At 48.7% G+C, this 13,719-nt stretch overlaps 1 protein-coding gene across 15 annotated transcripts in view; it reads left to right on the top strand.

Annotated features, from left to right (window-relative positions):
* BLTP1 (bridge-like lipid transfer protein family member 1) overlaps positions 1-13,719 on the top strand; it is a 1,831,302-nt gene that overhangs the window by 428,788 nt on the left and 1,388,795 nt on the right. For all 15 annotated transcript variants that reach the window (XM_086962202.1, XM_086962209.1, XM_086962198.1 and 12 more), the window contains one exon: positions 9,693-9,869. In XM_086962202.1, coding sequence (XP_086818328.1) covers positions 9,693-9,869 — 177 coding nt within the window. The remainder of the gene's footprint in view (positions 1-9,692; positions 9,870-13,719) is intronic.

The raw sequence follows: 13,719 nt of genomic DNA, 5'->3' as shown, positions 1-13,719 counted from the left end.
GCCCTTCTAAGGGAAGAGCAACTTTCTGGGCCCAAGCAATTAGGGGCCATATAGTGGCAGAAAGGAACTGACCCATACGTCACTTTTTATTTTGTAATTGTTTTTGTCCTAGTAGTCTCATTAGGCTTCCTGAGACCCTGGGTGGGCAAACTGATGTGTTTACTCCTTTCTGCCGACTCCAGAGGAGACAGAAAGCCCTACAGACCACCAACAAAAAAAGTGAGAAACAGCATGGGGTGCAGGGTGTGTCTGTCCTGACATAGGGCTGCATCTACCACCTGATCATCATACTGTTTTTCTGCCTCCTTAGTGGAGAAGATTGGATGGTTCTTCACCAGTCTTTCTGCCCTAGGAGGCAGAACGCCACAAAACAGGGAGTGGTGCCAAAAAGAGGAAAGTTGTGTGCCATCGGCCTGTCTTGGTGTTGTGTCCTACACCTGAGCATCGGAAAGTATTTCTGCCACCTGTAGAAGGCAGAATTGAGGCAGGGTTACCCCTCCTCTGCTGGCCTGTATGTCAAGGATTCAAATGTTCTCTTATTTGTCATGGAAGTGACATTAATATTAGAACTCTAGAGTTGTTTGGCGGAACAGAAAGACTGCTTTGATTCGACGGGTGGAGATTGTGGCATGATGACTTGATCCCATTCTTATGAAGAAAAAAATATCTGAGCCTGAATACAATGTTGGTAGTACTGCCTCGCTCTGTGCCGCTCTGGTAGTTTGCGTCTTCACTGAGGAGAATGCATTAGTGAAAGACCGAGCTGCAGGTTGAAACCAGGGCACTCTTTCACTAGAGGTAGCCAAATCTTTCTTTTAAGATGAGGAAGGACTAGTGCAATACGTTACTGCACACTCATGAGGGTGTGGAGCATCTCTGACCTGTGTACTCATTCTCATGGGGCACAATTTGTGTACCTCCCAGCAGGTCTTTTGATTCTCTGCCATTGTCTATAATACAGTATGGGTGCAAAAGGAAAGTGTTCCTTTATTTGCATGTGCCTAAATATTACCCCATGATCATGCTGCCTCAATATGTGGCCAGTCTATAACACCAAAGTGCCCCAGAGATGTGCGGATCAGGTGTAAGAAGCCATTTGGCCCCTGGTCCACCTTCTGTAAATATGGCCTCTGGTTTCTGCTCTAACACCCCACCCCCCAAGATGAAGCAGATGTGAGTACAATATGCCCCACCAGAGTGTAGAAGGATAGAAGGACTCTGCTCCAGTGCCTTTTGCCAGGCCAGCTCCCACACCACACCATCCCATCCTCTCTTGGTTTTAATAAAAATCTTTTCCCAGTTGTCTAGTATGCTTTATGCCTTCCCTGATGGGTAGTAAACCTTTGAAAGACTGTCTGAAAGCAGGACAGGGGTCCCCATACCCTATTCTTAACAACAAAAAATATATAATATTTCTGTATGGGTTTTTTCTTTTAAGAATATATATCTCCAAACATCTTCAGTTTCAGTGGAGCCATCATGTAGCTGGGGAACTGGTAATAACCCGTACACAGTACATATACTCAAGATGGATTCCCTGTTCATTGGCAATGTCTAAGAATCAACGTACACATCACAGGGTCATATCTACTCAACCAGATATTTCCTCACATGTAATATATTGCACCCTTCCTTAGGGCTCTAAGGCCTGCTATAGAGGTGACTTGCTTCTGGTACAAGCAGTGTCTGCAGGCGTGGCACACAGGAGGAGTGCCATGTTGTGTCTTCACTTTTCTCTTCACCATGTCACACAGCCTGCAATGGCAGTTTGCATGAGTGTGCTGAGAAGTCCCTTAGGGTGGCACAATACATGCTACAGCCCTTTGGGACCCTCTTTAGCCTCCCTGCCCTAAGTGTACCTGGAGTACCATTTTTTAGGAACTTGCAGGGGGTGCTAAAGGTATGGCCAATTAAGGGAACAAATGTACAGTTTTAGGGAGAGAGATCGGGCATTGGAGCCCTAGATAGCAGGAACCCAGTGCCGTTCTGTCAAAATTGCATCAAATACCAGGCAAAAAGTGGGGCACTTTTCTACAAGGTCGATGGTGCAGCGCAATTCTAGGACTGGCTGAACGCACACCACTCTTTTTTCTTTTTTTTAAAAAAAGTATACCTGCTGTCTAATGGGCCTTCTGCCACCCAGGTGGGTTAGAAAGCCTGTTTGGGTATTGGGGTGATTGATGCACCTGAGTGTCAGCCTATATCCTACACCCCCTTCTTTTTTCAGTCATCAAATCCTGTTGTCTAGCGAGCTTCCTGCCCTCTGGAGAGGGGGGCCTAAGGGGGCAGGAAGAGGTTTGGTGTCATTGATTGTGGGAGCGATTGCCATGCGTAGGGGGCTGCTCACTTTTTGAAAGCTCCCTGGTGGTCAAGTAGGTGGTTCCCTGGTGAAGATCCCTGAGCATGGTTTAACTAATCACAGATATTGATGAAAAGGAATATTCTCCCCTTTTGAACGCTACTTCTCCCATTGAGACTTGTGGGGGCTAAGCTTTTCATGTGAGCACAAAACACAGTGAAAGCAGAAAGAGCTGAATGGGTCCTTCTTTTGTTTTTAGATGTGATGATATCAGTGTGTCAGTATTCTGTTTTAATATGTAGATGGGAACGAGACTATTAGTTATGGATTCAACACCTTAGAATTACCCCTAGGTGTCAGACTGGATCCAGAGAATTTTTTCTTCAGCAGCACCCCTGTGCGTCGATAGGTGGCATCGGTTGACTCTGCGTTCGTCATTGGCGTCGTGGTCACCGAAATGATATCACGTTATATACTTAGATGCTGCCCCTGCGCGATGATGTCTGTTGTTTCTTTTTCAGCGCCAGCCAGCACCGTTCCGGAGAGAGTGGTACCTCGAGTCACTTCTTGACTCTCTTTTTGCAACTTTTTGACAACCTCTTTTTGAGTCTTTTGACTCCTGGTGCATGTAGGGATGTCACGTCCTTGAACCGGTTTCAAGGCTTGCGACTCCTGTCGGTTACGGACCCGTACCTTGTGTGCCTTTTGGTGTTTGGAGTGCGACCATGACCCGAAGTCGTGCTCCAACTGCCAGGCCATGAACCCGAAGTCTTTGCGGAAGCAGTCCTGAAAGCTTCTCGAAGCCCGGCAGTCTGCTCTGCACCGCTTGAGGACCCGGTCGAGAAGGAGGTCGCGGAGCCATCGCCACCACTCCTTATTGAAGTCTTCGTCTTACGGGTAAGTCGAAGCTCAAAAAGACGGCGAAGGAGCATCATTGCTCTTCCCGTTCTCCCTGTCCGTAGGCTGACGCGACGCAGTTGCAGGAGGTAGTCGTCCGGCTCCACCCTCGGAGCCTGTTGGGTTCACCCGAGCCTCCCTCCCTTTCCGAGAGCCGGGGTGACCTCTGCCCAACTTAGTAGTTTTTACAGAGCCCTTCACTCGATCTTTGGGCAGCCTGACTCTGCCTGCGTGCCTTCGGGCCCTGCAGACTCGGCTGGGGGCTCTAGGCCTTCGATGCCGGCAGCTTCGGTACTGCAGGGCCCCCAGAGATCCAGGCCGGCGTCAACCCCAGCCTCCCCCTCGATGTGGACACAGAGCCGGACCGACTTTGGGACCAGCGCCGACCGGTACTTTTGTACCATTGTTCTCCCCTGGTGTCCCCTGTCGCCCTGAGTGGCTACCAGAGGAGGGTGAGAAGGACTGGGAGGGGTCTCTGGCAGACCAGTTAGAAGAACCGGACTTGAGAGATGAGTTGGGTGAGGCCAGCGGTATGGACACCTCCCCAGACCTTGGCATGCTATCTCCCCCTACCGTGGCTACAGAGGAGGGTACATCATACGCAGTGGTGTTGCTTAGGGCCGCTGAGGCCTTAAACCTTGAGCTACATACAGTTGCAGTCAGGACTAAACTCTTGACCAAGGTGCTTCAACCGGCAGCAGCCTCTTCGGAGCCCCTGCTTCCGTTCAATGAAGCCCTCACGACATCCTTTTGAGCACTTGGTCCAAACCCACCACAGGGGCTCCTGTGGACAGCATAATTGCCCGATGCCACCACCCGGCCCGGGCGACCCCATTTTCCTCTCCCAACACCCCACCCCTGAGAGCTTGGTTGTCCAAGCCTCGGCTTCTAAGGGCGCTTTCCCTACCGCACTACCTGATAGGAAATCTAAGAAGCTGGACCATCTTGGGAAGAAAATGTTTTCTTCCTCTAGCTTAGGACTGCGGTTGGTGAACACTGCATGTTTCTTGGGCCGTTACTCCCATTCTGTGTGGGACACGGTCGCTCAGGTGCTGCCACAGTGCTAAGAGGAGGCCCGGGCCGTGCTCTCCTGTGCAGTGGCCAAAGGGAGAGACACAGCGAAGTTCGCTATACGTTGTGGGCTGGACACCACCGACCCGTTAGGCAGGATGATTTCAATGTCAGTAGCCCTAAGACGCTACGCCTGGCTGAGGTGCACTGGCTTTTCGGGTGATCTCCAAGCTACTCTTTAGAACATGCCCTTTGATGGCCGTCGCTAGTTTGGCAACAAGGCAGACAATGCACTCTAGTGCTTTAAGGACTCCAGGGCTACAGCCAGGTCCTTGGGCCTCGCTTCCACCTCTCGCCCTGCGCAGACTGCTTTTTACCCCTTTCCTGACTACGGAAGGGGTGCCCCGCCACATTCCGTCCAGAGCCACAGGAGTGCGCAAGCTGTCCAGCCTCTGCTCGGCTGGGGATATGGGAACCACAGTGGTGAGTCTGGAGGCCACCAGGCGGGCCAGTCCATCAGCTCCCTCTCTGCAGCAGCCTCTAAGCCCTCCAAGTCCGACCTTTCAGGGCCACCATTCACCAGTGGGCGGCAGGATTCGCCATCACCTACCCTACTGGCTCAACATCACGTCAGACAGGTGGGTTTTGCAGATAGTCCAAAGGAGCTACTCCCTCCCCTTCAAGACTACCCCTCCATCCATGCCACCTCAATTCCATCACATGTCGGAGGATCACTTGGCCCTTCTCCAACAGGAAGTTACGGCTATCTTGGCCAAGGGAGCCATCGAGCGAGTTCCTGTCCCAGAAGTTGGTTGTGGTTGTTTTTCCAACTACTTTCTGGTGCCCAAGCAGGACCAAGGCTTGCGTCCTATCTTGGATCTCAGGAACGTCAACCGCTTCCTCCGGAAGGAGAAGTTCAAAATGTTGACACTGGCTCAGGTCCTGTCTGCCCTCGAGCCTGGACACTGCATGGTAGGGTTGGACTTGCATGACGCTTATTTTCACATCCCGTCTTGCCAGCTACAGGTGTTACCTACGGTTCACAGTAGGCCTCAAGCACTTTCAGTTTACTTTGCTCCCATTTGGCCTTACCAGCGCCCCTCAGGTGTTCACAAAAGAGATGGCAGTGGTCGCAGCTCATCTGCGCAGATCAGGGGTCCCAGTATTCCCCTATCTCAATGACTGGCTGTTGAAGGCGGGCTCGCCCCAGGCTATTGTCTCCCACCTACAGTATACAACCAACCTCCTACTTTCGCTGGGGTTCACCATCAATGTACTAAAGTCATACCTGATTCCCTCTCAGAAGCTCCTTTTCATCGGGGCAGTTCTGAACCCAGCGCAGTTTCGGGCTTATCCTCCAGAGCAGTGAGTCGGGGATATTCGGGCTATGATTCCAATTTTTCAGCCTCTATCCCGGGGTTCGGTCAGAATGACCCTGAGGCTACTGGGCCTCATGGCCTCCTGCATCCTGCTGGTGGACTATGCCCGGTAGCATATGTGGGCTCTACAGTGGGACCTGAAGTTCCAGTGAGCACAGCATCAGGGCAATCTTACCGATTGCTTCCATATCTCGGAGGGCACTGCACATCAATTGCAGTGATGGCTGACGAACCAGGATTGGGTCAACGGCAGGTCCCACTCCCTTCCTTCCCCTGTCAGAGTTCACAGTGGTGACAGATGTATCACTTCTGGGGTGGGGCGGCCACATGGTTGAGGCGGAGATCAGAGGCCTCTGGTCGCCGGCAGAATTTGGGTTCTATATCAACCTTCTAGAGCTTCGGCCGATCTGTCTTCCACTGAAGGCATTCCTTCCTTCTGTCAAAGGGAGAGTAGTGCAGGTGTTTATAGACAACACCACCGCCATATGCTACAACAACAAACCGGGCCAAGTAGGGTCCTGGACCCAATGTCAGGAGGCACTTTGTCTCTGGAACTGCCTGGAACATCAGGGCTTGTCCCTGGTGGTTCAACACCTGTTCAACACCTGTCAGGTTCTCTGAACGCCAGGGCGGACAAACTCAGCCTGCGGTGCATGATGGATCCTGAATGACTTCTTCACTCAGAGGTGGTGCAAGGTCTCTTTCGGCAATGGGGAGAGCCTTGGTTAGATCTATTCGCCACCGAAGAGAATGAGCAATGTCAGCAGTTCTGCACGTTGGAATTTCCAATGCGGCACTTGCTAAGCAACGCTTTTTGCCGCGATTGAAGTTTCGGTCTTCTATACGCATTTCCGCCTATACTACTCCTACCCAGAGTGCTGAAGAAGATCAAGCGTGACCGGGCCCAAGTAATTCTTGTGGCCCCAGACTCGGCACAAAGAGTCTGGTATCCTGAGCTCTTGCACATGGCCATCGATCCTCCGATCAGACTGCCCTTTTGTCGCAGCAGCAGAGGAAGGTCCTCCACCCAAACCTGTCCAGCCTCCACCTCCTTGGGTGGGGATTGAGCGGTGACAGTGGACAGCTTTCGACCTTCCTCCTGAAGTCTCTAACGTTATCTTGGCATCCAGGTGTCCCCCCACCAAAACGGTATACGCCTGTAGATGGAAAAGGTTTGTGGCATGGTGTGCAGCAAAGGCTGTGGATGCCCCTACAGAGGTTCTCATCTTCATTCTTTCTTTGGCTCAGCAAGGCTCTGCTCTGGGCACTCTAAAAGGCGATCATTCAGCCATTTCGACCTTTCTTCAGCTTCCTGACCAGCCTTCTCTTTTCAAGTCCCCTATTGTAAATCGTTTTTTTAAGGGCATTACTCCAATTCCTTTCGTAATGCCCCAGTGGGACTTGAACCTGATTCTGACCTATCTTATGTGCGGTCTTCGAGCCGCTACGTAACTCTCCTCTCAAACTTGTGACACTTAAAACTGCCTTTTTGGTTGCCATCAACTCTGCTCGCAGGGTGAGTGAGTTTCAGGCTCTTTCTTCCAAACCCCCTTTCCTGGCTGTTCATCCAGAAAAAGTTGTCCTTTGCACTTTCCTTCCCAAAGTTGTTACCTCGTTCCACATAGGACAGACCATCACTTTGCCCACCTTTTATTCCGCCCCCGCATCCTTCTAAGGAGGAAAAGCGGCTCCACTGTCTGGATCTAAAACGTGCGCTTTCTTTCTAACTGTATCGCACAAAGCAATTTCTGGTGGAGACCAGCCCTTTGTTGGCTATCTGGGCGCCAAAAAAGGTCAGGCTGTGCAAAAACGGACCATCTCTTGTTGGGCCGTTCTTTGCATCAAAATCTGCTATTCTGTAGTGAAAAAGGAACCTCCAGTGGTGTTGCACGCCCATTCCACCTGGGTGACTGCAGCCATTACTGCTTTTGGACGTGGAGTCCCCCTTCATGACATCTGCCTGGCAGATACGTGGGCTTCATTGCACAAATTTACTAAACACTACTGCCTGGACAACCAAGTCCGGCGAGACTGCTTCTTTGGCAGTTAAGTTCTCCAGGACTTTCTGGTGTGAACTTAGTTTGCAGACCCTCCTCCGGGGTTGGTATTGCAGGGGTATCTATTCTAAGGTGAGGAATCCAGAACTAATAGTCTCTTTCAGATGAACAAGTTACTTACCTTTGGTAACTATATATCTGTAAGAGACATATATTAGTTATTGATTCCTCTCCGCCTCACTCATCCTCCCCGTTCTGCGAACTGACTTCTAGGGTAAGGGACTCTCTTTTCCTGGTCCTAGTTTTGTACACCAGTGGTCAGTGACTTGCATGGCTCTGCGCTTCTGGCGTGGAATGTTGTGTAAAGAACTGAAGTCAGCGCGCAGGGGTGGCATCTAAGTAGATACAACAACGTCATTCCTGCAATCACAATGACGAATGTGGAATCGACCAATGCAACCTACGTGCATGGTTACTGCTGAAGAAAAATATCTCCGGATTCAGTCTGACGCCTGGGGTTAATTCTAAGGTCAGGAATCATTAACTAATATATGTTTCGTACAGATATTTTGTTACCGAAGTTAAGTAACTTGTTCTTTATTCATTTGACGTCATCCCTCCCCCAAAAATGTATCTAATATTCTGCTGTTCGTTTTGTTCTGTAATCAAATGGAATTTTGTAATTAATATTAAAAACAGTTATTAAAACAGAAAATATTAGGATAAAACGAACAGTAGAAACTTACTTGGAAACATGGGGATGGGTGCTATCAGAAAACATCCTCTCAGGATTGTGTCCTGGAAATGGACTTTGTGATCTTGACTATTAATGGTGAATATGACTGTTTATCAATTGATGCCCTTCAGTGTTGTACATTACATCATAAATAGGTTCCTCTAAAATATCCTTCAGAGGTGGATCATCTTCCCAAGCTTGACACACATTCATCTATTCTACATGATGTTCCCTCCACTGAATTTGCTACGAGTTCGTTTTTTGAGTTATCCCATCATATTCCTTCTGCTTTTTTGGACAAAGTTTAGGCAAAGGGTTGGACATTTGAGTATGGAAGTTAAAGTTTGGGACTGTGGATTTGTCTTCTGGGTGTTGAAATATTGGGCAGTAGTCAGGCCAAGGAGTAAAGGGCTGATGAAGGGGAGGGGTTGGTGGAGAATTCCCCTTACATGGGAGCCATCTCCCCAACTATCATCCTAATCCACCAAAACCCTTTCATTCCTTCCATGCTTTAGTAGGCTAACTACAACCGCCTTACTACTACCCTCTGGCCATAGTGCTGCAGCATCTTTATTTTTGTCATCCTCTCCTGCACCCCATACTGACCACATGTATTTCAAGCTCAGTCAGCTGCACCCAAATCCTGACTTTTCTGCTTTGCTACGCAGTATTTCTCCATGCCATATTAAGTACCTGAAATCCACTCATGCGAATGCGAAAGCGGTGTTGTGATCAGTGCACACTGCATCTGTTCACCTAATTCATCTCACCTAGAACATATGGGAGCTACGTCCGTTCGAGGTGCTCATACAGAACTAGTGCAGGAATGATACGTCCAAGTGCCACTATTTTCGCTGTACTTTGATCTCTGCTTTTGTGCTTCTATCCCAATGTATATCTCCAGTGGAAGCTGGAGCAGGTAGGGGATCCAGCACATGTTTCTCTCATTTGTTTAGCTATCACTTCCACGCTATTTCTATTAAAAGAGAAATTCATTCCTACAACTTCAGCCACAGTCTCTTGTGTCTCTTCCTCAGCATGTTTTTTAATCTTCCTTCTGCCGGTAAAAACTCCACTTCCTTTCTCTTTAATACGAGAGAGGATCGAGTGGCATTTGGTTACATCTGTTGATAGAATTATGCCCGTTTTCTTACATTCACCTGGTTCTAAATTTGAATCGGTTTTACCTATGTTTTGTCAGTAGCTATCCAATAGAAATGATTGAACAGTAAAAACTATCTATGATAAAAGATATGCAAATGCTTTGTAAAGCTCATTACATTCTAAATATATAAAGCACTATATGAGACCTGCACAAAACCAATGGACCTAATTTTTTAAAGCCGGGTGTAACCTGTTTCTGATTACTTTAGCACACCGTACACACCTTTGGATAAGAAAGGTACAGAGCACACTGATGATGAAACAACGTTAACTGGAGAATGGAGCATCGACCAACCCATCTGCCAGACACGGACAACAGCCATTGTGGAAGTGAAAGGGACAGTGGATGTTGTTTTAAGCCCCTTGGTAGTGGAAGCTTTAGACAGGTATTTCATCATTTTGTTTACTCACGTAATAACGAAGTGTTCCATGGAATGAATTCCTTTGTTAAACTCAGAGAAATGTTGTTGTATCACCTATCCAAATCATGCGTACATTAATTATAATGAGTATAATGTGTTCTGAAAGAGACTTCTAGCTGCAAATTCATCACCTTTTGAATATTCTCCAGGCATCAGACCGGATCCGGAAACTGTTTTATAGTACCCTGCGTGCCAGAATGTGGCGCCCTGTGGCTTCACACTGAATCCGTTGCACTAAGGAAATGACGCGCGGTGGCTGTAAAGGCACCACTTCACAGCACGCATGTCAGGTCCTTTCTTTCTGCGCCTCCAGATGTGGATCCAGAGCTTCTTACTTCTCTCAGACATTTTTCCTCTGATATTGTTTCATATTTTCAACAGTGTATAATGGATGTCAGCCCCTAAGAGAGGTTTTAAGCCCTGTAAGGGCTGTCACAAACAGATGTCTATGACAGATCCCCTCCAGGTTTGGTTGTGGTGTCTGGGGTTGAACCACGACTCAAAGACCTGTGGGGACTGCGCATCGATGAACCTGGAGGTCATCTGGGAACGTGAGGCTAACATTACGTCATCAAGCACAAGAAGATGCAACACCTGGACCTCTCCTAGTCCTGCTCCAAGGCGAAGGCTCGTACCCAGTCCTGCTCCGTAAGAAAGTGGCTCTGTATATACTGGACCAAAGTAAGGTACAGTGTGCACAGACTCCACAGTCCCCAGATATATGGCAGAGGCTAAAGTTAGATATAACCTTACTCTCTAAAGTGTTAGCTTGGTCGATCAGTAAGGCAGTATCAGAGGACAGTGTAAAGCATTTGTTGTACACACTCAGTCAGCAATTGGTCTCACACACTCAAGAACTGAACTCTAGGCCAATGGTTTTGTATATAAAAATATAGTTACTTTATTTTAGACCCACAGTAGGTATCATAAATACTTTCTCAGAATGAGATGTTGCAATTGAATGCTTTCAAATTGCAGTTGACTTTTAAATGCAATAGATACAGTTGGTGCAATATGCAACACAAGTTAAACACAAAATAACATTGAGCTCAATGGGAAGTTTTAAGTAAATGCAATAAAATCACTTTACAAATATTTTTCTTACTCAGGGCTGGATCCTGGATTCAGCCCTAGTGCATTTCCTATAAACAGTTGAAAGAAATCGTTTTTGTTACAGAGGCGATTTTTAAGGAATATTTGTAAGTTTGGAAAATCGACAATTGCAAAAACCAGCCAATGTTATCCTATGGAGGAAAATCAAGTTAACAGTAAATTACAGTTGGGATTACTTTTTAGGGTCAGTGCTGGGCACAAAGATCCAGCACTAGTATCTCTCCTGATAGCAGGTGAGTAATTTCGTTTTCGCCTATCGGATGATTTTTAAGGAATACTTCAAAGTTGCAAAACTTGACAGAAGAAATTTCAAGTGAGAACCAGCCAATGTTACCTATGGAGAAAATCAAGTTATCGGTCTTTGGGTAAGTACTCGACTGGCAGAATTAAGGTTTCTTGGGGTAGAGTCAGGGGTCTCACAGGATCAGGTAAGTACAGTTGTTACACCCTCAACGGCAGAGGGGCAGCCGGGTGCAGAGTGAGTAGGCCCGATGTAATCCCATGGAGGATAGGGGGCCTTCGGTTGGTGGCTGCTAGCAGGCAGACCACGCGGCTGTGGGAGCTGAGCTCCTGGTCACTTACACAGGGCAAGTGGGGAAATAGAGTAGGATAGATGCTGCACTCCCAGTGGCACTCGGCGGGAGGCTGGGTGCTGGGTGCTTTTGGGCCTACGAGCGCCCAGTGTTATTCAATGGGAAAGCTGTAAGTTGAACAAAGGCTGCAGAATCGGGGACGGAGATTCTTCAGGTGTGACCACCACTTCGAGAGGTAAGTTGGTATCTTGGAGGAGAGGTAGACAGCCAGGAGTTGGGCACAGGGGGCCGTGGGGCACCGGGTGCAGGAGTGTCTTTTGACGTCGGGAAATCTTACCCTCAGCTGGTCGCGGTTGGAGGGGTCCCTTGTTGTGAGGCTGCAGGCGTCGCCAGGGTCGTCAAGGAGGGTCTTAGGACACTGGATTTCAGGTCCCAATAGCTGGGGGGACGTCCTCGTGGTCTTTGTTCACTCAGGCATAGGCCGGGCTCGGCAGGTGCAGAGTGTGCTGGATTCGCGGTTCCTGGCTGGCACCAGGGGCGTTGCTTGTTTGAGCAGAACCACTGCTCATGGGAGTCCTAGTCTCTAGATGAGCAAGGCAGGCGGGTCCTCTGGGGTTTTCGAGGTTGCTGTATGCAGGAGACGCCGGGGTTTAGCAGAAGCAGGTTCAAGGATCTACAGGCCGATAGGGCTGGGGCCAAGTCAGTTGGTGTCGTCTTTTTGTTAGCAGCCTCACAGCAGGTCTTCCTTCTTCTTGTTTCGAAATCGGGATCTGAGGAAGGAAGGTTCATGGTGTCCCTAAATACTAAATGTAGGGGCGTTACAGGTCGGGTAAGGGCAGGGACCAATGGGTCCCTGTCCTGGGGTGAGTACACCCCCTATCCTGCTCCTCTCCTGTTGTAGGGGGGCAGGAGCCTATCTCTGATTGGGCAGGCCTCCCCATCCTCAAGATGGCGGGAGCCCGGAGTTATGCTTCACCTCGCCTCTCCCACCTAAGGGGTGGGGTTGGCAGAGGCTTGCACACCCTCTTTCCTCACTTAGGGTTTCCTGCCTGTCTTCCGCCAGAGTGGGGGTCAGAACCGGTGGGGGCCAGTTGCTAAGTACAGCAATTGGCCTGGGGAAGCTCACAAAAGGCGGGATGCCTTTGAAGCTTTCCTTGCCCATCCTGGGGGAGGAGGCTTGGCACCTCGTCCTAGGATGTGCATTGTTTCAGGCCCCCGAGAGCGGCAAGCTCTCGACCCACGGGTCCAGAAACATGTCTGGTGGTGGCAGCTCTGGTAGCCACGCAGTCATGACACTGGGAGCTTGTTAGATTTCAGGGGGCATCTCTAAGATGCTCTCTGTAGTGCATTTTACATTAAATCCCACACTGGCATCAGTGTAGGTTTAATGTGCTGAGAAGTTTGATATCAAACTTCTCAGTTTTCAGTGTAGCCATAATGGTGCTGTGGAGTTCGTGATGACAACATCCCAGCACCATATACTCTTTTTTTTATAAATCTTTTTATTGATATAAAACAAATACAATAATGGCATATCAGGTGCAATACAATCGGTTACGAACATGAATTCAAACTATTGAGAGAACAGGATAATTACGGAACAATATGCAGGACCCGAAGACCACAACACCCAAGCTCTATCAACATTACAAAACAATTAGAGTCCACTGTGTATACTAATCGTGCGTCCCTCCGGTCCCGCCACCCACAAAATCAGGAAATGAAAGCTTGCACTGCCCCTTGATACTAAAACCACGGACAGGATAGATTCCGGACCTCTTCGTACAAAAGAATCAGATCAGGGTAATAAAGCTCATATCGCCCCTAATACTGAAAAAGGAAAAAGAAAAAGAAAAATAAACAGCGCAACGCTCGCAACTCCCCTCCCCCCACCCTGCACCCCTGCATGTAGCTTACACTCGACCCCAACTAGCAGTGTGCCTGTCGCCCCATCTAATCTACAATAACTAATCAAATTAGTAAATGGAGGAGGGCCTTCGTTCAGGCTCCCGGCCTCTCCCCCGCTAACTCTGAGCTTCCCCTCTGTTTACGAAGTTATACATAAGCTGTTAATCGGTCAAAAATCAGGGGATTCGTTATTTGCCTATGGCGCCTCCCGTTACCATCATTATAAAGTGTGTCCCACGCAGTCACCAGGCAAACAAATG

This window comes from Lissotriton vulgaris, chromosome 3_1 (assembly GCF_964263255.1).
Source record: "Lissotriton vulgaris chromosome 3_1, aLisVul1.2, whole genome shotgun sequence".
In the NCBI taxonomy this organism is placed as follows: Eukaryota; Metazoa; Chordata; class Amphibia; order Caudata; family Salamandridae; genus Lissotriton; species Lissotriton vulgaris.
The sequence above is the reverse complement of the archived record's forward strand: the minus strand, read 5'-3'. Positions and strand labels throughout refer to the sequence as shown.